This window comes from Psittacula echo (genome assembly GCF_963264785.1).
Source record: "Psittacula echo genome assembly, chromosome: 7".
Taxonomy (NCBI): Eukaryota; Metazoa; Chordata; class Aves; order Psittaciformes; family Psittacidae; genus Psittacula; species Psittacula echo.
In genome coordinates this window covers 60,033,036-60,055,203 of record NC_137740.1, presented here as the reverse complement: position 1 = coordinate 60,055,203, position 22,168 = coordinate 60,033,036, and the positions used below count along the sequence as shown (strand labels likewise).

The 22,168-nt window shown below is 44.7% G+C and overlaps 2 protein-coding genes across 2 annotated transcripts in view; one reads left to right on the top strand and one right to left on the bottom strand.

Annotated features, from left to right (window-relative positions):
• FAM168B (family with sequence similarity 168 member B) overlaps positions 1 to 6,031 on the top strand; it is a 33,763-nt gene extending 27,732 nt beyond the window's left edge. Inside the window, exon 8 of the transcript XR_013957445.1 lies at positions 1,399 to 6,031. The gene's annotated coding sequence lies outside the window, so the exon portion shown is untranslated. The remainder of the gene's footprint in view (positions 1 to 1,398) is intronic.
• A 32-nt stretch (positions 6,032 to 6,063) lies between these two features.
• ARHGEF4 (Rho guanine nucleotide exchange factor 4) lies at positions 6,064 to 21,036 on the bottom strand. The gene is made up of 9 exons (XM_080623560.1): positions 20,896 to 21,036; positions 17,591 to 17,785; positions 16,418 to 16,597; positions 15,653 to 15,885; positions 14,325 to 14,454; positions 13,442 to 13,573; positions 7,431 to 7,674; positions 6,673 to 6,750; positions 6,064 to 6,238 (listed from the first exon to the last, which is right to left on the bottom strand). The coding sequence occupies exons 1-9, from the start codon at positions 21,019 to 21,021 to the stop codon at positions 6,081 to 6,083; spliced, it is 1,476 nt and encodes a 491-aa protein (XP_080479686.1). The 5' UTR covers positions 21,022 to 21,036; the 3' UTR covers positions 6,064 to 6,080.
• Positions 21,037 to 22,168: the final 1,132 nt, after the last annotated feature.

Genomic DNA, 22,168 nt, shown 5'->3' with positions numbered 1-22,168 from the left:
CTGTGTAAACAGTCACACACAAAGGTACACAAGTCTGGGTTGAGTATCACAGGTGTTTCATTTGCATGGGCTGTAAAACAGGGAGCTGCTTTGGTAGCAAAGTTGTGTAAAAGAGAAGCTCACTGCATGCAGAGATGACCTGTGTGGTTGCAGGGGGAAAAAATGACAGGAGTGGTATGCAAAAAGAATAAAGCAGCCTGTATTTTACCTAAAACCAGCAGCACTGACAAAGCTGTGGGATTTTAGTAATAGAGCTTGTTGTTAAGGAAACATTTGGGTGATGTGGTGAGGAATGAAGTGTGGTGTGAGGTGTTAATCCCAAGGCAGGGCAAGCTGTGATTGCTGCGTGGCTGGGCAGGAGCAAGTGCCCTCGGCTTCTCGGGAGCCTGGAGCTGTGCGCGCCACTCTGAATTTAAAGGCAGATGAAATCCAGGTTGCTGGTGTTCTTGAGCATGCGATAGGCTGTCCTCCTGTACCCCCCCTGATCTGTGTAGCACTCAACAGAAAAATGCGGGGTGAGTTCTGGCTTCTGTACCTTCAGTGGGTTAAAATCATCTGAACACACTTCATTTTATTTCAGTTAATTTCTATCCATTGCCAGAGCTCTTATTCTTTAATCCATTACTTACCCAAAGACCTGATCCTACAGCTTTGCTTAGGCTGAGAGCTCTGGGGCAGGGACTTTCCACCGGTGGGCTGGTACAGGATACCACAGACCTTATGACTGTACCAGTGTGGTACTGCTGCTTGACAGTAGCAGCGTCAAGTCCTGCTAACTTGGGTAGAAAACTTGAGTAGCAGCAGGTACAGTAGCGGATGAATGAAGTGTGAACAGCTCCATTCTTAAAGCTTTAGAAATCACTGTGCTACTGTATTCATTGTCCAAACAGGTAATGCAGTGCCATAACCCCATTAGCAGGTACACAGCGAAACCTGACATGAGAATTGAAAACAGTTGAATGATTAACAACAGTAAAACAAGAAATAAGCACTTGTTGGGAGCTGTACCACCTCAACAATGCTGGCAAAGTTCTTAAGCAGTTTATATAGCAAGTAGTACAATATTTCAAAAGACTGATATGTAAAAATCAGTAGCAAAATTGGTATATTTAATTCTGGTGTTACATGAAGATACGCTTGCACTACAGTAAATCTGGAGAGGAGCACAGCTGCAATTTTGACCTATACTGTAAAAAATGAAAGGCCTTTTTATGAAGAAAAGCTAGTTACTGTCATTCTGGCATCCCAAGAAATGTAGCTTTTTCAGTCTGAAGCTGAGAGTAGATTATCCTGAATGTCTGTTACTTGTAGATACGTCAGTTCTCAGTTGTCCCGAGGGATGGCAGGGGGCCTGGCTTTCTCATGTTTTCAGGAAGCTGTTTGGACACACAGGTGCAGGTGGGCTGTGCATCCTGGGCTTCTGGAGGGCAGATGGACATGCTGGAGCAGTGTCCTGGACAGCTGGAATTGCCTGCAGTGTACAGCAGCAGCAAGGTGATGGATGGTGCTGGACAGAACCAGGGCTCCTGCCCACCCTGCAGCCTACAGTTCAGGTAATAAATAGAAGAGATCCTAAAGGCTGCTTTGTTGGGAACTTGAGCTCCATGGGAACTGATTTGGTATTCTGATTTAGTACAAAGACAGTTTGTACTGCTTTGATATTACCGAACTTGAAGCACAGGCATTTTTCTAGTGTGTACACCCACATTTTCTGACTGTTATTTCCAACTCGTAGTTTGAAATAAATATATTTCTTCTTGTCAGAGCAGAAACAAGATAACTTAGCAGCCACTGGTTCTCTTCGTTCTACTGGTAGCTTCAGCAAATCATTCTGCTTGGTTCACATGCTTTACATAAATCCGTCTTATTTGTCCAAGTGCAATGTAGGCAGATTTTACTTATGGCGGTTTTTCAGAAGAAGCTTCCTAAATGGAGAGCTACAAAAGGAGGGGAACAGAGAGAACCAAAACACCTAACAAAGAAAAGCACCAATCCACCCCTGGAACAGGTATTCTTGTCCTGTTTTGTAACTTGGTGCAGAAGTGTGTTTCTGATTAGCTAGGTAGCTTCTAGCTTGAGATCCAGAATGATTGGTGCAGTTGAGACTTGTATCGGGAGCTGAAGTTTGTTTTGCATGAAAACCTGCACTTGTGTCCCTGTGGAAGGTTCATCTCCAGAGGCGTGGGTAGGCGAGTCTCACATCTCCACTTACACGTTTGAAGCGGACTCTTCATGTGACTCCGGTAAGCTTTTGTTCCTGTTAAGCTCAGAGAACTTGACAGCAGTTGTACATGACCTGTTGTTTGTATGCCACAATCCCCTTTATTAAGAGTTTAGCTGATGACCTTGGGAATCTACACAATGTGTACATGGATGCTTGCTTTCCTACGCACAGGTTCTCCCTGATACTTCTCATTGACAGTACAGTGTGAATAACTCCATGCGAAATCCAGATGCCAGGGTGAAGGAAGTTCAGTGTTGGTTTGTCTGTTACCATTGTCTAAACCAAGTACATTGTACCATTTAATCAGTAATTTAGGACATGACTAGTCACTGAAAACCAATGGAGGTTACACATGATCTGATACAGAGTTTCTTCAGGAAATAAGAGGTTCTGTGGTTACAGAATCAGGAAGTAGTGGTGGGTAGAAAACACAGGATGAAAGTCTTCAGCTTTACAAAGTGGTCTGTTAACATGCCGGTTCATGGTAGGTATGTTGAGTGAGCAAAGTGGGTTTGATCCTTACCTGTTTTATCAGTGTCAGTGCTGTCACTCCACCTGCTGTGTTACATGCTTTCTGCCTCTTTCAGTGTGATCAGCTTTTATACCTGATTTCAGTCTTGCATAGGGGGTCAGATCCTAGCTTCAACTGTTCTTGCAAGACTAGAATCTTAACTGAAGACACTTCTTGGGAAGAGGAGTACTGATTGATAGTCAAGTACAGAATGTGTTTCTGTCTGCCAGAATTACTTTTCATCAACTGGGGTAGTGTTTGGCCAGAAGAGTCTGGTTTGGCACTTAGATATTTATGAGAAGCTTCTCTCTGAATCACTTGTATGTGATGATCGGCTATAGAGTAAGTTCTGGAAGAGGCGATAAGTAATCTGATGATGTAAACAATGTGATGGATGTGTATTTACTGTTCAGAGGATTGATACACAGATAGTAGCCAGTTCCTGTGTATGTTTTAGCTGAGAGCGGGGCATTTTTTTTGTGGCCTTTGAAAGCTGCTGTACTGTAGGAAATGGTGCCACTGTCACTCCATCTCATTCAGTGGAATAGGTGAGGATTTGTATGGTAGTGACTTCAATGTACATGTAAAGCTGCGTGTCTAAAGCAGCATGCAAATTGAAAACGAAAGGTGCACTATAGGAAAATCTAAGTAGCTGTAGGAAGTTTGTTTTTCCACAATGTGAGCAGTGAGGTATTGAGCAGGAACACGCAGAGGTTTTGGGAGACTCCATCCTTGAGCACACTGGTAACAGCTGGACGAGACTGTGAGAAACCTGGCGACACTTCATAGCTGGTTTTGCTCTGAGGGTGTGTGCATGTGTTGTGTGGGACATTGTCCCCAGGTCCCTTCCAGCCAGGGGTCACTGGTCCAATTCCCTGTCCCTCCCACCTGACTACAAGGGTGATAAGCCCAGAAAATGGATCACTTCTGTGTCAACAGATTTTCTTCCTGGCCAATCAAAACAAACATGCCAAAGGTAAGAAAAGGAGGGTACATACACTTACTGGGGTAAACACAACAGTGAGCACTGCCTGGTGGTGCTGAGGGTGCAGCAAAGGCTGCTCAGCCCTAGGGATGCTGTGCTGTCTCACTGGAGGATTGCTCTCTCTGGGAAGGAGTAACCACATAATGCTCATGGCATGCAGAGCACTCTTAACCTAGCATGGGGCTGGAAGGTGTCACTGTCAATTTCGGTACTTGCTAAGAGGCAAGTAGTAGAGCCTGATCTCAGTAGCTTCTTTTAAAGTCTGACATTTATTTAGCATTCCCCCCACCCAGCCCTCCCATGTATTGCCACACTGTCTTACCAAGCATGGAGAAATGCTCTGTTGGAGTCTGGTAAGTCCTGTTTTCCTCTGTTACTTGGGGTGATGGGGGCAGGAGAGGAGAAGAGGGAAGAAGGAAATAATAAAGGTTCCACGGTCAAACATCCCTTGTCTGCATGAGGGGGAAGTTTTGGGGACTTGGGTTGAGCGTTGGTCACCAATCTCTATTAAGGACAGATTGAATGGTGATGTCACATCTGGTTCTGCCTAGGAACAAGAAGCTGTGTGTTCTCCCAGGAAGAAGGGCAGGGAGAAGGCTGTGGAGGGGAGCAGGTTCCAAGTAGATACCTTAGTTATGGGTGCTGCTTGGTCCTCTAATTCCATATTGCTCAAAGTGGGCTTGAGCATCCTCTGTAGCTTTTCTCATGTTTCCAAGATGTGGTTTCCATTTAAGGAAAGAGAAGGAATTTTGGGAGCTGGTAGTCACAGTTACTAACCTTGAGAAGTGGTCTGCCTTCTGCTTCCGCAGCCTTCCATCCAAAGGATGGCTGTTTTGAGGATAACCTTCTAGCATTAGTTTTTTAAGCTGCAGGAGCAGAAACTCTGCAGTAACTTAAGAGAGACACGGGTTCACACAGACAGACAGACAGGCTGGACACAAACACAGGCTGAGAGTCACTTTTACAAGTTTCTTTATGAAATTAGATGTTGCCTCTGGTCTGGGAGGGGGAGATAGTGCAAGAATGACTTTGTACATGCTACTGAATTCAGGGATCCCTGGGTGACCAGACTTTGGTCAGCTACAACATCAACAAGCACTGGAGTTCCGAGCTCTGCAGACAGTTAGTGCTCACTCACACTAGCTTCATTTTGGAAAGAAGACACTGTTGGTTGCAGTGTCACAGGCTGTCTCTAAGCTAGGGAATTCAGTCAGTATGGCTTCTAACTCTTGCTGTGGTAAGGCAAATCTTTCCTTTTACTAACCAAGGTTTAAATTCATTCTTTTTGGCCAGTTTGAAACTTGGGTTCTTAGAGGCTCTTAATGCCAAATGTAGGCCTGGCCTTTTTCAAGTGGCTTTTCAGTGTTTAAAGGTGTCAAAAAACCTGTAGTAATATCCCTTGAACTGAGGGTCTATGGGTGTTTGCATACCAATCATCATTCAGAGTTGCACTGTAGACTCTGACTTCAGGGAGCTGGGTTTGCAAATATTGACCTTCTTAAAAACAATAAAACAGACAAAACAGGCCATCAAGTTAACAACAAGTGACAGAACAATTACAGACTTACAAAATACACAGTTCTGATTTTTTTTTACCATAAATAAAGACATTACAAACAATGGGCATTTTCATTGGCCAGGAAATATGGCAAAACAATGGAGAGATGAGAATCTAAGGAATTGAGTATGGTATTAATTTAGGCACATTTGTCTCTAACTTACGGAATTCAAACTCACTAAAGAGATTGTTGGACTTTACTCATGCTGCAGGTGGATTGGCACAGTTTAACGTAGGATACAGTTCATCACTGGTGATCTAAAGGAAAGGAAAAGGTCACAGTGCGATACTCACTGTTGTCTGAGTGCCCCAAAGGCTAACTGAATGAGTTAGATGTGCGCGGGAGGAGGATTGTGTCTCAGAGAAACATCAGGAGTGGGGTGGGCAGAGAGAAGGGTTAATCCCTCCATGGGCAATGTATCATGTCAGTGACTGAGCATGTCAGCAGACACGGTGATGGCCGGTGTATGGGCAGCCATCTCCTCTGACAGCTGCCAGGCAGCAGTAGTGTTCACTGCAGGAGGGAGTGACTCCAGCTACAGCTGACACGAGGATGTGAGCTCTTCCTGGAAGTCTGCCCCTTGGGCACTGTGCAGGGCTGGCTCGATGGGACTGGCACCAACGCACACGTCTCTGCAAGTGTCTCACCCGCGGCAGTCGGTCTGCAGCTTAAATAGGGAAGGCAGGAGTGTGTGTGCCATCCTCTGTAAACAAAGGATTGAAAGGAGCTGGGCTCTGCCTCCCAGGCCTGATGGATAAAGTGCTTTCTCAGAAGGGGTTCAGGCACAAACACGGGCTGCCCTCATTTCCGGAAGGGTGTCAGCCTGCTGATGTTCTGCCAGAAGTTCGAAGGCTTGCGCTTGGGCTCTGCCAGCATGAAGACCTGCTGCTGAGGGACCATAGTGGGCAGGGTGGGATGCTTCTGACGCATCAGGAAGTCATAGTATGGCCTGGTCACAGCTGTGAGAGGAGGAGATGGGAAGCATGTTAATTGAGCACAGCTCCCTTCCCCATTCTCTGTTAGAGCTACTGTTGGGGAGCAAGTTGGTTTGTCTAGGCATTATCTTTGGTTTCAGCACTGCTTTTTTTGATGCTATGGAAGCCCCGGAAATGTGAAGCATAACCAAGAGGTGTGTCTGAGTTGTAATTATCAGAATCTACCTAGCCTGCGCACAGGGCAGGTGTGTGGAGTCTCTTCTACTGCTTTGCCCTTGGGGTTTTGCTCTGTCAGAGAGGTCTGGCCTCCTTCCAGACTGATTGGGTTTGAAGCCAAATCTTACTTTTGACTTACTCATTGTGGAGTTTAGTCAAATAAGGAGGCTGTAAATCTAGGTTCTACAACCAGGTTCTGCCCCTGGTTTGAGCAAGCATGTCTGTGTTCAGGTGTGACTCACCCTTAGGCTTCCCAGTATGGTGCTGCTTGCTGGCATTCAGCATGGCTTGCTTTTTCTGCACCTCTGTGATTGAAAAGCCTTGAAGATAAAAGACAGTTTGTCAGCAGCAGCAGTGCCTCACTTTGTATCTCACGGGAAGACACTGGCATGTAAGTCAGGGGAGTATGGGGACAGGAAATGCCAGGGCTGGGAGGTCACCAACTAAAATTACTCCTAAAGGCGGAAGCGGCACACACTGCTTCCCCCTGCACACCTTTCCCTCCCTTTCATGCAAGGGTTAATGCCTGCACTTGCCCCCATGCTTTGCTAGGTGAAGATGCCAGTCCAGAGCAATTGTGGTTCAGATCTCATTAGATCACACAAGTCTGAATTAAGCAGGATTTGGACAAAACGGTGAGAACCTTTGACAGAACAAGTTTTGTATAGATACGGTAAAGCTGGGCACTTAAACTGTACTGTAAAATAACGGAAGCTGTGTGATGTACTGACAGTTTTGTCAGCCCTGAACTCATTAAAGATGCATCCCCCTCCCTGAGGCCTTACTGCACTGTCTGCGTGTGGGGGTTTGCATTTTTCTTTTGTTTCAATTGCAGAGATTGATTCAGAGTGTGCAGTTCAGCAGCCTGGAGCTGGATGGGAGCATGGGACTGGCTTCCCACCTCTCACTCCTATGCATTGGCTGTGGGCTAAAAAAAGAAGGAAAAATCAAAGGCACAAAAGCCAAACCCCCAGTGTGTCACAGCAGTGTTTTGCCATACCTGTCTCCTGGTCCAGCTGAACCTGTCTCCTTTCATTCTCAAATGCCTTCAGCCAGCGCAGTTTCTGCTCTGGCTTCTTTGCACAGAACAAGTGGACTTCCTCAGTGTCACGGCAGTGCAACTTAAATGCATTTTTGACACTGATATTGAAGTCCTTGTCCTTCCCATCTTCTACATCCAGTATTTCCATGTCATCCATGTTGATCCGACTCTTGTAATACAAGATATCCCGGCGCAGGAGGTCCTGTAACAGAGATCACAAACACTAATACAGATGTTATTGTTTATTGTCCTGTTCCTTCATTAAATGTTTTCTTTGATATAATGGAGTATTTGATCTTCTTAGCAGTTCTGTAAGAATAAAATGATTGTTAAAATTGTAAATAAATTACAAATCATTTAAAATAACAAATAAAATTGTAAGAATAAAATGGAATTGAATGTGGAATTCCAGAGTGCTGAGCTCCTGCTGGCAGTGAGGGGAATCTCACCACTTCTTCTAAGGGTCAGGATAGGCTGGCATCTTCTGTTGTGGGCTACCAGCTGCCCTGCAGAGCTCCGAATGAGAAGTAAGTAAGCTTCTATTACTACACGTGATCCCAATCCTTATTAAGCCCATGTCAGGAAATAGTATTTGAGTCCTACAGGTAAAAGAAAACAGGAGAAAAGAAGAGAGAAAAGAACAGAGAAGATATTTTAAGAGAAAAGAATTTAAGAGAATAGAAGAGATTTGAAAAGAGATTTTTAAGAGAAGATGAGAGAAAGGAGAACAGGGAAAATGAGAAGAGTTTTTTAACAAAGGAGATATTTTAAAATCTCTTCTGTTAAAAAATCTGAGAGCGGTTCTCTTAAGAGATTTTAAGAGAGATTTGAAAAGATTTTAAGCTATTTGAAGAGTAGATTTGGAGAGGACACAGGCAGGTAGATAGCTTTGGAGAGGACACAGACAGGTAGATAGCTTTGGAGAGGACACAGGCAGGTAGATAGCTTTGGAGAGGACACAGGCAGGTAGATAGCTTTGGAGAGGACACAGGCAGGTAGATAGCTTTGGAGAGGACACAGGCAGGTAGATAGCTTTGGAGAGGACACAGGCAGGTAGATAGCTTTGGAGAGGACACAGGCAGGTAGATAGCTTTGGAGAGGACACAGGCAGGTAGATAGCTTTGGAGAGGACACAGGCAGGTAGATAGCTTTGGAGAGGACACAGGCAGGTAGATAGCTTTGGAGACGGAGAGGAGAGAGCTAGCTAGCTAGCTTTGGAGAGGAGAGAGCTAGCTAGCTGGCTTTGGAGAGGAAATAGATAGCTGGCTTTGGAGAGGAGAGAGCTAGCTAGCTGGCTTTGGAGAGGAGAGAGCTAGCTAGCTGGCTTTGGAGAGGAGAGAGCTAGCTAGCTAGCTTTGGAGAGGAGATAACTAGCTAGCTAGCTTTGGAGAGGAGATAACTAGCTAGCTAGCTAGCTTTGGAGAGGAGATAACTAGCTAGCTAGCTAGCTTTGGAGAGGAGATAACTAGCTAGCTAGCTAGCTTTGGAGAGGAGATAACTAGCTAGCTAGCTAGCTTTGGAGAGGAGATAACTAGCTAGCTAGCTAGCTTTGGAGAGGAGATAACTAGCTAGCTAGCTAGCTTTGGAGAGGAGATAACTAGCTAGCTAGCTAGCTTTGGAGAGGAGATAGCTAGCTAGATAGCTTTGGAGAGGAGAGAGCTAGCTAGCTTTGGAGAGGAGAGAGCTAGCTAGATAGCTTTGGAGAGGAGAGAGCTAGCTAGCTAGCTTTGGAGAGGAGAGAGCTAGCTTTGGAGAGGAGATGGATGGGTGGATGGATTTGGAGAGGAGATAGATATAGATAGATGAGGAGAGGACATGGATGGATAGATGCGGGGAGGACATGGATGGATAGATGTGGAGAGGCGATGGATAGATGTGGAGAGGCGATGGATAGATGTGGAGAGGAGATAGATGGATAGATGTGGAGAGGAGATAGATGGATAGATGTAGAGAGGAGACAGATGGATAGAGGTGGAGAGGAGATGGATAGATGTGGAGAGGAGATAGGATGGATGGATGGATTAGATGGATGGATTGGATGGATGGATGGATTAGATGAAGAGATTTGAGGAGATTTGAAGAGATTATAGGAGAGCTGAAGAGATTTGAGGAGATTTGAAGAAAAGATTTGAGGAGATTTGAGGAAATTGGAAGAGATTTGAGCAGATTTGAAGAGATTTGAGGATATCTGAGGAGATTTGAAGAGATCTGAGGAGATCTCAGGAGATTTGAAGAGATTTGAGGAGATTTAAGGAGATTTGAAGAGATTATAGGAGATTTGAGAAGATTTGAAGAGATCTGAAGAGATCTGAGGAGATTTGAAAAAGAGGTTTGAGGAGATTTGAAGAGATCTGAGGAGATTTGAAGAGATTTGAGGAGATTTGAAGAAGAGATTTGAGGAGATTTGAGGAGATCTAAGGAGATTTGAAGAGATTATAGGAGATTTGAGGAGATCTGAAGAGATCTGAGGAGATTTGAAGAGATTTGAGGAGATTTGAAGATATTTGAGGAGATTTGAAGAGATTTCAGGAGATTTGAGCAGATTTGAAGAGATTTGAGCAGATCTGAGGAGATTTGAGGAGATTTGAGGAGATTTGAAGAGATTTCAGGAGATTTGAGGAGATTTGAAGAGATTTGAGCAGATCTGAGGAGATTTGAAGAGATTTGAGCAGATCTGAGGAGATTTGAAGAGATTTGAGGAGATCTGAGGAGATTTGAAGAGATCTGTGGAGATTTGAGGAGATTTGAGGAGATTTGAAGAGATCTGAGGAGATTTGAAGAGATTTCAGGAGATTTGAGCAGATTTGAAGAGATTTGAGCAGATCTGAGGAGATTTGAAGGAGATTTGAAGAGATTTGAGGAGATTTGAAGAGATTTGAGGAGATTTGAAGAGATTTGAGGAGATTTCAAGAGATTTGAGGAGATTTCAAGAGATCTGAGGAGATTTGAGCAGATCTGAGGAGATTTGAAGAGATTTGAGGCGATTTGAAGAGATTTGAAGAGATTTGAGGAGATTTGAAGAGATTTGAGGAGATTTGAGGAGATTTGAGGAGATTTGAGGAGATCTGAAGAGATTTGAGCAGATTTGAAGAGATTTGAGGAGATCTGAAGAGATTTGAGGAGATTTGAAGAGATCTGAAGAGATTTGAAGAGATTTGAAGAGATTTGAAGAGATTTGAAGAGATTTGAGGAGATTTGAGGAGATTTGAGCAGATCTGAGGAGATTTGAAGAGATTTGAGGCGATTTGAGGCGATTTGAAGAGATTTGAAGAGATTTAAGGAGATTTGAGGAGATTTGAAGAGATTTGAAGAGATTTGAGCAGATCTGAGGAGATTTGAAGAGATTTGAGGCGATTTGAGGAGATTTGAAGAGATTTGAGCAGATTTGAAGAGATTTGAAGAGATTATAGGAGATTTGAAGATATTTGAGGAGATTTGAGCAGATCTGAGGAGATTTGAAGAGATTTGAGGCGATTTGAAGAGATTTGAGGAGATCTGAAGAGATTTGAGGAGATTTGAGCAGATCTGAAGAGATTTGAGCAGATTTGAAGAGATTTGAGGAGATTTGAAGAGATTTGAGGAGATTTGAGGAGATTTGAAGAGATTTGAGGAGATTTCAGGAGATTTGAGGAGATTTGAAGAGATTTAAGGAGATTTTAGGAGATTTGAGGAGATTTGAAGAGATTTGAGGAGATTTGAGGAGATTTGAAGAGATTTGAGGAGATTTGAAGAGATTTAAGGAGATTTGAAGAGATTTGAGCAGATCTGAAGAGATGTGAAGAGATCTGAGGAGATTTGAAGATATTTGAGGAGATTTGAGCAGATCTGAGGAGATTTGAAGAGATTTGAGGAGATTTGAAGCGATCTGAAGAGATTTGAGGAGACTTGAAGAGACTTGAAGAGATTTGAGGAGATTTGAGGAGATCTGAAGAGATTTGAAGAGATTTGAGGCGATTTGAAGAGATTTGAAGAGATTTGAGGAGATTTGAGCAGATCTGAAGAGATTTGAGCAGATCTGAGGAGATTTGAAGAGATTTGAGGAGATTTGAGCAGATCTGAAGAGATTTGAAGAGATCTGAGGAGATTTGAAGAGATTTGAGGAGATTTGAAGAGATTTGAGGCGATTTGAGCAGATCTGAAGAGATTTGAAGAGATCTGAGGAGATTTGAAGAGATTTGAGGAGATTTGAAGAGATTTGAGGAGATCTGAAGAGATTTGAGGAGATCTGAAGAGATTTGAGGAGATTTGAAGAGATTTGAGGAGATCTGAAGAGATTTGAGGAGATCTGAAGAGATTTGAGGAGATCTGAGGAGATTTGAGGAGATTTGAGGAGATTTGAAGAGATTTGAGGAGATCTGAGGAGATTTGAAGAAAAGATTTGAAGAGATTTGAAGAAGAGATTTGAGGAGATTTGAAGAGATTTGAGGAGATTTCAGCAGATCTGAGGAGATTTGAAGAGATTTGAGGAGATTTGAAGAGATTTGAGCAGATCTGAGGAGATTTGAAGAAGAGATTTGAGGAGATTTGAAGAGATTTGAGGAGATTTGAAGAGATTTGAGGAGATTTGAAGAGATTTTAGGAGACTTGAAGAGATTTGAGCAGATCTGAGGAGATCTGAGGAGATGTGAAGAAGAGATTTGAGGAGATCTGAGGAGATTTGAAGAGATTATAGGAGATTTGAGGAGACTTGAAGAGATTTGAGGAGATTTGAAGAAGAGAACTGAGGAGATTTGAAGAGATTATAGGAGATTGGAAGAGAGATGAGGAGATTTGAACAGATTTGAGGAGATTTGAAGAGATTTTAGGATATCTGAGGAGATTTTAGGAGATCTGAGGAGATTTGAGCAGATTTGAAGAAGAGATTTGAGGAGATTTGAAAGATTTGATGAAGAGATTTGAAGACATTTGAAGATATTTGAGCAGATTTGAAGAGATTTGAGCAAATCTGAAGAGATTTGGGGAAATTTGAAGAGATTTGAGCATATTTAAGAGCTTTGAGGATATTTGAAGAGATTTGAGGAGATTTGAAGAGATTTTAGGAGAAGAGATTTGAGGAGATTTGAAGTGAAGAGATATGAAGATCTCTGAGGAGACTGGAAGAGACTGGAAGAGAGGAGACTGCAAGAGATCGGAAGACAAGAGAATTGAAGATAAGAGATTTTAAAAGATTTGAAGAGATTTTGAAGAAGAGTTTTGAAGAACAGAACAAGTATTGACGAACAGAATGAGTTTTGAAGAACAGGGAGTTTTGAAGAAAAGAATGAGTTTTGAAGAACAAAGTTTTCAAGAAAAGAAGAAAGTTTTCAAGAAAAGAGTTGAAGGGATTTCAAGAGAAGATTTTAAGAGAATAGATTTTTTGAGACGAGATTTGCAAAGATTTTAAGAGACTAGAAAAGACTTTAAGAGATTTCAAGAGAAGAGATTTTAAGAGAAGGGAAGGGGAGAGAAAAGAGAGAAAGACGGAATTTAAAAAATCCTACTTAGCTTTTGGGTTATGTGTTGGCAATGGAAAGTAAATTTGCCAGCAGTGCTGAAGCAGTGAGAGTCTCGTGCCTCAATTGCCTGGAGAAACCTGTATGCTCTGGAGCATGCAGAACAACCCATAGACGTGTCCAGTTCTGAAATTCCAGTGGGAGACGCCTTTCACTTGCTATTATTTCACTGTTTTCTCAATAAATAGGGTGACAGAAAGAAATAAAATTGGTGGCATTGCCATATTTGAGCTGTATAAAACGAACCCAGCCATTAACCCTACAAGCACTGCAGTGCTGTCTCTCATGCTCTAAGAATTAGGCCAGGAGTTCCTGCAGCTTATTGCCGTTGTCAGATGCACAGAACACACCAAGGCTGTGCAGAGACTGCAGTGCGTACACTTTGTGCCAGGAGCACATGTGATGCCAGGAAGGCTCAGTCAAGTTCTTAAGCATTCTAATAAATAGATAACATTTGGGCCTGGCTGGTGGGGTTACCTTCTTGCAGCAGACAAGCTGGTGATCGAACAGGAAGAACATTCTCTGTTGGCTCTTGGCTTGTGGGTGAGAAAGTTTGGTCAGTTCTCCAGAATAGATGAGTTCTGAGCTCCTGACTAGGACATCTTCACCCTGAGAACAGCACAAAGAACAGGTTGGTGTCAGCCACATGCGCACAGGGGAGAAGAAGTAAGTTCTTGGTGTCATAGGAGAACCCATGTGGCTGTAGGGCCCAAATTCCTGCTAACGCAACTTTTCTGGGCATGAGAAAGAGCCTCTCTGTGCTGGATGACAGCCCTTGTCACATCAGGAAACACTGTGGACTCAGGGAACAGGAACTGAACTGGCTGAGAACAGCAGTGTGTTAAATTCCTTTTCCAGAGAGTCTGCTCAGGGCAGCTGATGCTTCCCCGCTGTTAAAGGAGGCACATAAGCAGAGAACTGAGGATCTAACCTGCCATCCCTGGGGAGGAAGTCTGGTTTTACTGCGCCTAGGGTTTAGGAAATCAGCAGGTTTGTTTCATTTAATTTAGCATTTTTTTTCAATGAGTCTCCAGGGGTCTGTGGCTTCCTTTGTCACTCTGTCAGAGCTTGCAAAATTAGGGTGACTTACTAAGCATTAAGGGGCAATTCTGCTTGTCTTGAGAGTTGGAAATCATTCCAGATAAAATGGGGGGTCAAGAGAAGAAAAATAGGATTCCATTAACCTACACAGTTATTTTATTCTGCAAGGGAAATGGAGAAGCAAAATTCCCAGGGGCTACGTGCTGGGCCTGTTCAGTTGGCTGCGATTGTACTAGAATATCACATCTGTTTAAATGAATACAAATCCAAACCCCACAAACAGTGAGCACTAAATTCATGGGGTAAGGAAATCTCATACCTCCCAGTCCTCTATGGAGCTCTGCCACTGAGCAATCTTGTCAATGTTCTCCAGCCGCCGCTTTCTCTCGTTGATGAGCCGAGCAACGTTCTTCATGGCATTTAAGGCAGCTTCAACGTCTTTAAAATCCCTAGGGTAAGGCAGAGGTGTTTGTTAGACATGATAAAATGACACACATTTATTGGGCCTACATGCCAAAGGAGGGCATGGTAGCATGGCCTAAGGCTAAAGAGCAGAAAACATGAGTCCCACTTGCAGTCCTATCCCAGCTGTTCTGTACTGGAAGTTTGAGGTATGTGTTCCTGTGTGCAGACGCAGGCTGGTTCTGAGGCACAGTTGATCGATAGCCTTGTAACAAATCCAGCCCAATTTGTGGAAGAGAAGGGGGTAAGCAATCCAATTCAGCCACAGAGGTGTAAACACAAGTTCCTGGAACAAAGTTCAAGCCTCATGACTTTCCACAGCATAATACAATATATTCATAATGCCCCTGTCCCATACAGGGACTGATTATGTCACACATAAGTAAGGCAGGGTCAGCAATAACTGGCTTGATTTAAAGTAGAAGCGGGTGGTTTATCTGGAAGGGTGGAACAGAAGCTGATCTACCCTCACCCATACATCAACTGCTCCCACCAGCTATTCCAGCTCAGTTCAGAGCCATGGGGAGGTGTGGAGACATGGTTAGCAAGCAAAGGTCATGTTCCCATGTCTGAGCTTAATTAAGCACAGATTCTGTGAAAGTGAGAAAAAACACCAGTTGTGTACAGTTACCAGCAGTGGAAAAACCCTGGAAGTTAACCAATAGAGATAGAAGACCAGCCGGCTAACCTTGTAGCTAAAATTGTCTGTGAACTAGGAGCAGAGACCTTGAGGGGAGGATGTGTATATGAGCAGGGGAAATCACCGAAATGCACCTGGAATGTACCCAATGCTGTATACGCCAACCAATCACTACGAGAAGCTGTGTGTACGTGGCAGTTTGACACTATATATACCCATTATTTGAGCACAATAAACGGATCACTTTTATCAATCATATTGATTGTGCATGTGTTCCCTCCGTGCGCGACGACAGGGAGGAGCTTTCTGCATGGTAGCACAGTTCACAACATCTGTGAAAATACATGACACACACACATCATGCAAACACATCTGTGTACTGCATTAAAGAGCTTTCTGCTAAGAGGTGCTGGAGCACCTCTGCTCTGGAGACAGGCTGAGCGAGCTGGGGTTGTTAAGACTGGAGAAGAGAAGGTCCAGGGAGACCTTCTAACGGTCTTCCAATAACCTAAAAGAAGCCAACAAGAAATCTGCTGCCGACCTACCTGTGCTGGGGGTTGGTGTACTTGAGCAGCTCCGCCAGTTGCAGTGGGTATTTGCAGATCTTCTGCACGGGAGTCAGCAGGAACCCATCCAGAGAGATGTCAATCATCTTCTGCAGCAGGCGGCAAGCTTCGAAGAAGTAGACGTACTTGTTGACTTTGGTGAGGCGGGACAGCTCCATGCAGGCATTGGGGTGGTTGTTGCAGTATTCAGAGTATATCTGAAACTCTGTTTGCTGCAAGAGAAACAAAAGGATTTACTGTCCCAGTTCTTCAGGGTGGTGGCAGATCCTGTATCACATGGGACTGTTTGGTAATTTGTACCCTCCCCAGGCTTTGAAGCCCCAGAGACCTACAGTTGGGGGTGGGCAGGGAACATTCCAAGTTACAACACATGCAATTTATCCGAGCAACCGAGACCATTCCATGTCTTCCGGCCTGCGCTTAGCTCAATGTTTTTAATGATCTGAAGAAGCCATAGCTGTAAACCGAGGTCCAGCTCCATATTGTGGAACCTTCCCACATTTTTGCCTGACATCTGGCAGGGAGCACAGTGCTCAGAAGCTGAGCTGCTCAGGAAATGTTCTTTCCACAGCCACAAGAGCTAGAGGATGTTTCACTGCAGGGGCTGTATGGGGCAGGGTGGTGGCATTTAATTTGGATGGGGTTTTTGAAACGGAGCATCAGTCCTCTCAGGTCAGTTTCTAAATCCTTTGGCTGAACCCATGCTCAGCTTCCCTTTTTCCCCACAAAGTCAGGTTTACTTACATACTCCAAGAAGCATGAGCCAACCTCACTCAAGTGTGGGTGGTCTTTGTTGAATTTCTTCTCTAGTGCTTTAACAAACTTCTTCTGGCACCTGTAGATGTCCTCGATATTCCCAAAGATTGTCTTCAGCTGTTCTTCTGTAAACATGTCAGCTCTTTTGCGGCACTGCTTGATGTAACCCTAAGAGGAAAACACATTGGAAAGCTTCCTGAGCATTTGCTCTGTGGCTATCAACAGAAACCTCCAAGGAGTACACCAGATTCCTTCACCCACTTCCTGCATAGGTGTATCTATGTTTTAGCTATGATTTCCTCCAGTATCACCCAAATCATGGTAGAAATAGAAACCAAGCCACAGTTACATCACTGCCTTTAACAATACTGTAACCCACACTCAAAGCTGCAGTCTCTCCTGTTAAATCCACCTTTATCTGCCTGCAGGCTATGGGGTGTTCTGACCCCAGCACTGCTCTACTGATAGATTTAGATCAATTAAATGCAGTTGCAGATCTGGTTGGGATGCTTGTGTTAGAAAATGCCTGGCTGCTGACTCAATGGAGGAGGAGTGCTCAAAGGACACTGGGGGACACTGCAGGAGGAAGGGCTTGCTCGGTAAGTGTGTGCTGCTTCACCCCAGCTGGCTCTCCTGAAAGGCTCTACAGGTCTGTGTCACTTGAGTCAAGAACTCTGTTCCTGCAAAACTCATATCCGCTACCTTCATGCACTCCAAGCACATGACAACATATCTCTTCTAGAAGAGGTGTTGCAATATTCAGCATATTTGCAAGTGAAAGACCTAACGGGCTGACCATCCTCGCTTGTTTTGATCTGAGCATGACTTGCCTGAAGGCTAGAATTGCTGCTTATATTACCTCAGAACATATACTAAGGAGGACAGCAATGCTAGACATTTACTCTGGCTTAGGAAACTCAATTAATTCCACTTAATCAGAGCCCAAGTGGATGCTCCAAATAGAGAGGCATTTGTGCAACTGCAGTAATGAATTGGCTTCTGTTTTCTGAGCATGCAGCATCATTTACCAGAGCAGGCTCTGATAGAAATACAGTCTCAGAAGAGTTACCTGCTTAGGATCACTCTCTGGGCAATAATGGGACATAACTCTGCCATCCTTCAAATGAATTCTTACATTCACTTCCCCCTTTATTCTGTTACCTCACAAATGTCCTTCAGATGCTTGATGTAGTCTCTCTCTGTGCTTATAATCTCATTGATGACGTTGGTCCTCATCTGGTCTTTGGTGGTCTGCCCCATCCCAAAGCGGCGGGCGCCACTGCTGGAGTCGTCCTCTTTGCCACCCTCTACCTTCAGGGGATAATCTTCCATGGGTTCATCCTGGTTGACTCGCAGCTGTGTGGACACACAACACATTCACTGTTTGCATTGCTGAATACAACTCCTCCAAGAAGAAGTAGTTTGGGACAGTTGACTGAATGGCAGACACAGACCGAGCTAGGATGAGGAGTGAAGAGGGCTCCTACAGGCCCATTACCTGTAAACATATTTTACCCTTGGGAAGCTAAGGCCAGACAGTCAGTTTTTGGAGGGTACTTTCAAGCTACACGACAGCCTCTCACACTGGTGTGATATGAGTGGTTTTAAGCAGGCATCTCTTGTGGACAGAAGTCACAGGAACCATATGGAGTCCTCCAGGAAGAATACATCCACAAATCAGGACAAAAATGGGTTATCAAGTGAAATCTGCTTAGGTGCTTGGGAGAGGGTGCTTAGGGAAGGAGGAGAGAAACCAGCAAATAGCCGCTTTTAATGTAGGTTTACTGTTCTCATACTAGAAAGACCAGATGGCCTCTCAGTATCTACTGCCCTGAGGTTATTTGAAGGGAATTTACTGTTAATAAAAAGCAGATACAGATGCCAGCGGGCATCAACGTGGTAAGGAATGGCATTACATTCCAGAAGTGTGTGTGAAACTCGTGGTTCAGTGCCCATCAGATGGCAGCATAGCATGAGCAGAGGAAAACACCAGCATCTGAGAGATGCTGTTCTACAGAGTCCGTGTTGTCAACAGCAGCAAAGTGCCTTAGTTAATAGCAGGCAATTACTGGTGCATTTCACTTAGGAGCTTTCTTTTATGTCGCAGTGCTGTAGCTCTCAGAGTGCCCATGGGGATATTTTGTACACAACTCAGATGATCAATCCCAGCACAGAGAAATGAAAACACTGAAGTAGGAACATGCACAAGTATAGGCATTTGTAGTATAATGACACAGAACTGCCTTACATTTCTAATGCCATTTCTCCTAGGCAGGATTACTTACCACTTACAGATGTAGCTACATATAAAAAGTACTGCACACCCATCCCTTGTCAGCATAGGCATAGATGACATTTACTCACTGTTTACAGCAGGTGAAGCCCTCAAGGTGTGCAATCCTGGTTTTCCTTAACTGTGAGCTGAACATTGGCCAGTCTTAAACTCAGACCTCGGCCTGAAACTTGCGTGGAGCAAGAGACCCACAAATGTAGCTGAGTCCTCAAACACAGCAAGCTTCCCAGCAGGAAGCTGGAGACCCAGGGATAATTAGCGGGAAGTTTTCATTCAGATGCTGGTGTTCCTGTGTATCCCTAATGGCTTGTGCTAGTCTGCTTTTCCCTGAAGTATCATCAGGGGTTTTTGCCAGCACAACAGTTTGACTTATCAGTAATGGGAAAGGAAACGATGCCTGTGTTTTCACTGTGAAAAAAGCAGCCCTGTCCCCACCAGTGCTGAGCACTTGGTCCTGGTAACCTTACTTGTAAAAACATCCACCCTCTGCAACAGTCACCCAGCTGAGCCTGTCTCCTGCAATCTGTAAGAAAGCATTTCCAAACTTTTATAGCACTGGCTGCCCCACTTCTCCAAGGACTTTTGCTACAGACACCAGCTCACCTCAGGTCACCTCCTTTCATCCTTCACCTCCTTTGGGGTCACTTGTGATCTGAAGTGACCCAGATAAAGAGCTACAGGGCTGACAATCTCTACCTTTAGGCACCTAATTGCCTTTGCAGTACTGAGGAGCCTGTCCTGAAGTGGTGAAAGCACTGAAAACAGTCCCAGCCCAAAGAAAGGAAAAAAGCCTCTTTCCTTGTAGCAGGAAAAGAGTGCACAGTAGTTCTACCCCCCGCTTGCACAGAGAATTCCCACTGTCTTTCAGAATGCTCTGTGGGAAATAATCCAGCCTCTGCAGTATAGAGCTGGGACTGTCTGGCCTTTTCTATGTAGCTATTTCTATATGGTCTTTGTAGCTGGCTATGAGGGAAAGCCTTGGCCCACAAGCCATATCCTATCTCTCCTCATCAGTTCTCCCACCTGACCTCCAAGGCATTTTCTGTGGGTTTCTCCTCCATTTTTAAATGCCTGGAATACAGCCCAGCAGCCTGATGTTTGTAAAACCCCACGGCTAAGAGAAGGTTCATGTGTGAGTCAGATGGTTACATACTTTAGGGCATGGCATTGCACTGAACCCAGCACCAGATGGAGGAAGCTAAATTTGGTGCCATGGTCATCCATACTCTCTGAAGGGTCAGACCTCACTTGGAGCATTGTGTGCAGTTCTGGTGTCCTCAACACAAAAAGGACATGGAACTGTTGGAACAAGTCCAGAGGAGGGCCATGAGGACGATCACGGGACTGGAGCACCTCCTGTATGGAGACAGGCTGAGAAAGTTGGGGCTGTTCAGCCTGGAGAAGAGAAGCTGTGTGGAGACCTCAGAGCAGCCCTCCAGTATCTGAAGGGGGCCTATAAGGGTGCTGGGGAGGGACTCTTCATCAGGGACTGTAGTGACAGGACAAGGGGTAACGGGTTCAAACTTAAACAGGGGAAGTTTAGATTGGATATAAGGAAGAAATTCTTTACTGAGAGGGTGGTGAGGCACTGGAATGGGTTGCCCAGGGAAGTTGTGAATACTCCATCCCTGGCAGTGTTCAAGGCCAGGTTGGATGAAGCCTTGGGTGCCATGGTTTAGTGTGAGGTGTCCCTGCCCATGGCAGGGGGGGTGGAACTAGATGATCTTAAGGTCCTTTCCAACCCTAGCTATTCTGTGATTCTAAGGGGACACTAAAATGAAGACCTTTGCCAACTGCATCTGGAATTCCTCTAGGAGAGTATCTGTTGCCTGCTCCTGTAGGGAATGCTGTGTGCTTGGGCACAAACTAGCCAGTACACATATGGGTAAGCAGGAGCTCAGGCTGCGAAGCACCATGCACAGCAGCTCCAGAGGTTGGAAATGAACCACCTGATTTACTCATATAAAGAGGGACGTGTCCACACTGGTGGCAGCTCAGGAGGGAGGGCGCAGTATACCACAGTCATGTGTAGAGGAATAGTAACAAGCCAAGTTGAACCAACTATCTCTAGCAGTGAAAGTGCTGAGGAGTCACTACAGAAACACTAAACCTGGAGAAAAAGAACAAACACTTGGTGCTAATGGAAAGGCATAAAGAAACACGAAGCTCTTACCCGTACAAAGCTGGCTGGAAACCAGCCTTCGCTGTCCAGAATCCTCCCCCACCACCACTCCTTGTTGGTAGCATCCATTACTTCAATGACATCACCAGCCTTGAATCCCAGCTCTTGGTCATCCATCGTGACATGGTCCCAGAGGGCTTCTGCATACACCACACTGCCATCGCTGATGAGCTGTGGGCAGAACAAGTCAAACTGTCAGCTCCCTCCATGAAAGCAGCACAGTCCAACAGCATGGCTGCAGCTCAGCTACTGAGCCAAACAAGTGTTGAGAACTGGTTACTCCCCATGAGCAACGTGAACTGGAGTTGGTGTTAGCCTGGCAGTTTCTTCAACTGATCTTGCTCTCAGTAGCATTTACTCAGAATCACCTGGACACAGTACATCTACTGCCAGAAGGAACATGACTTGGATGCTCTGGAATTTCTTACTGGTGACTTTGCCTCAGCCAGTAAGCAAGGCTCAGTGGTACACTGTGGGTGAGGGATGCTCTTGTGCTGCCAGTCTGGAAAGCCTTGGCATGAAACCTTGAGCATCAATGCTCAGAAACGTACTTTTGAGCAGAAAGTGCTCAGAGACTACAGAACGAGTCTAGGATAGAATACAGCCTTAAGTCTTTAAGGTGGTTAAACTTAGCACTTAAGCTTCTTAAAATGAGTCTCCTGGAGAGTTTAATTATACTGAGGGACAAGGGTTATTTACTGCATGTCACATAGGGGCCTACTGTAGGAAAGAAAGAACCCCCAACAATTACAAAACCAAAACAAAACCCCACATGGCTTGAGGCTGTGAGGGAGCTCTCAAACACAGGCATGATTGTGCCTGTGTGCCTGATGCCATTCTCAGCCATTCACACCTTAGCCATGGTGCAGTAAGGAACACTTAGGACCCGTTGTACTGCTGCATTTCTAAGCTGATCCTGTGGGCCCCTACAACAGGAGTGACTGCCTGATGGCCACGGGTTTATCATATCAGAGTCTGCTTTGAATGTCCTCAACTACAGAATACGCACACAGACATCTTGGGGTCTGAGCATGACTGAGAACACCACCATTTCCCCAAGAAAGCAGAGTGCACGCTGGCATCCTGCTATAAAGGACTCAGCCACTGTGGAGTCACAGCAAAGCCCTGTTTTTCTCCAGGAAAGTGGTGCAGTGATAAATTCTGGGAGGACTACAGACAGAGCAGTCGACAAGGCACAAGGGAGAAGGTGAAAACCTGTACAAAGCCCACTGTCCATGGTTTATTGAGCCACATTGCAGCAGCA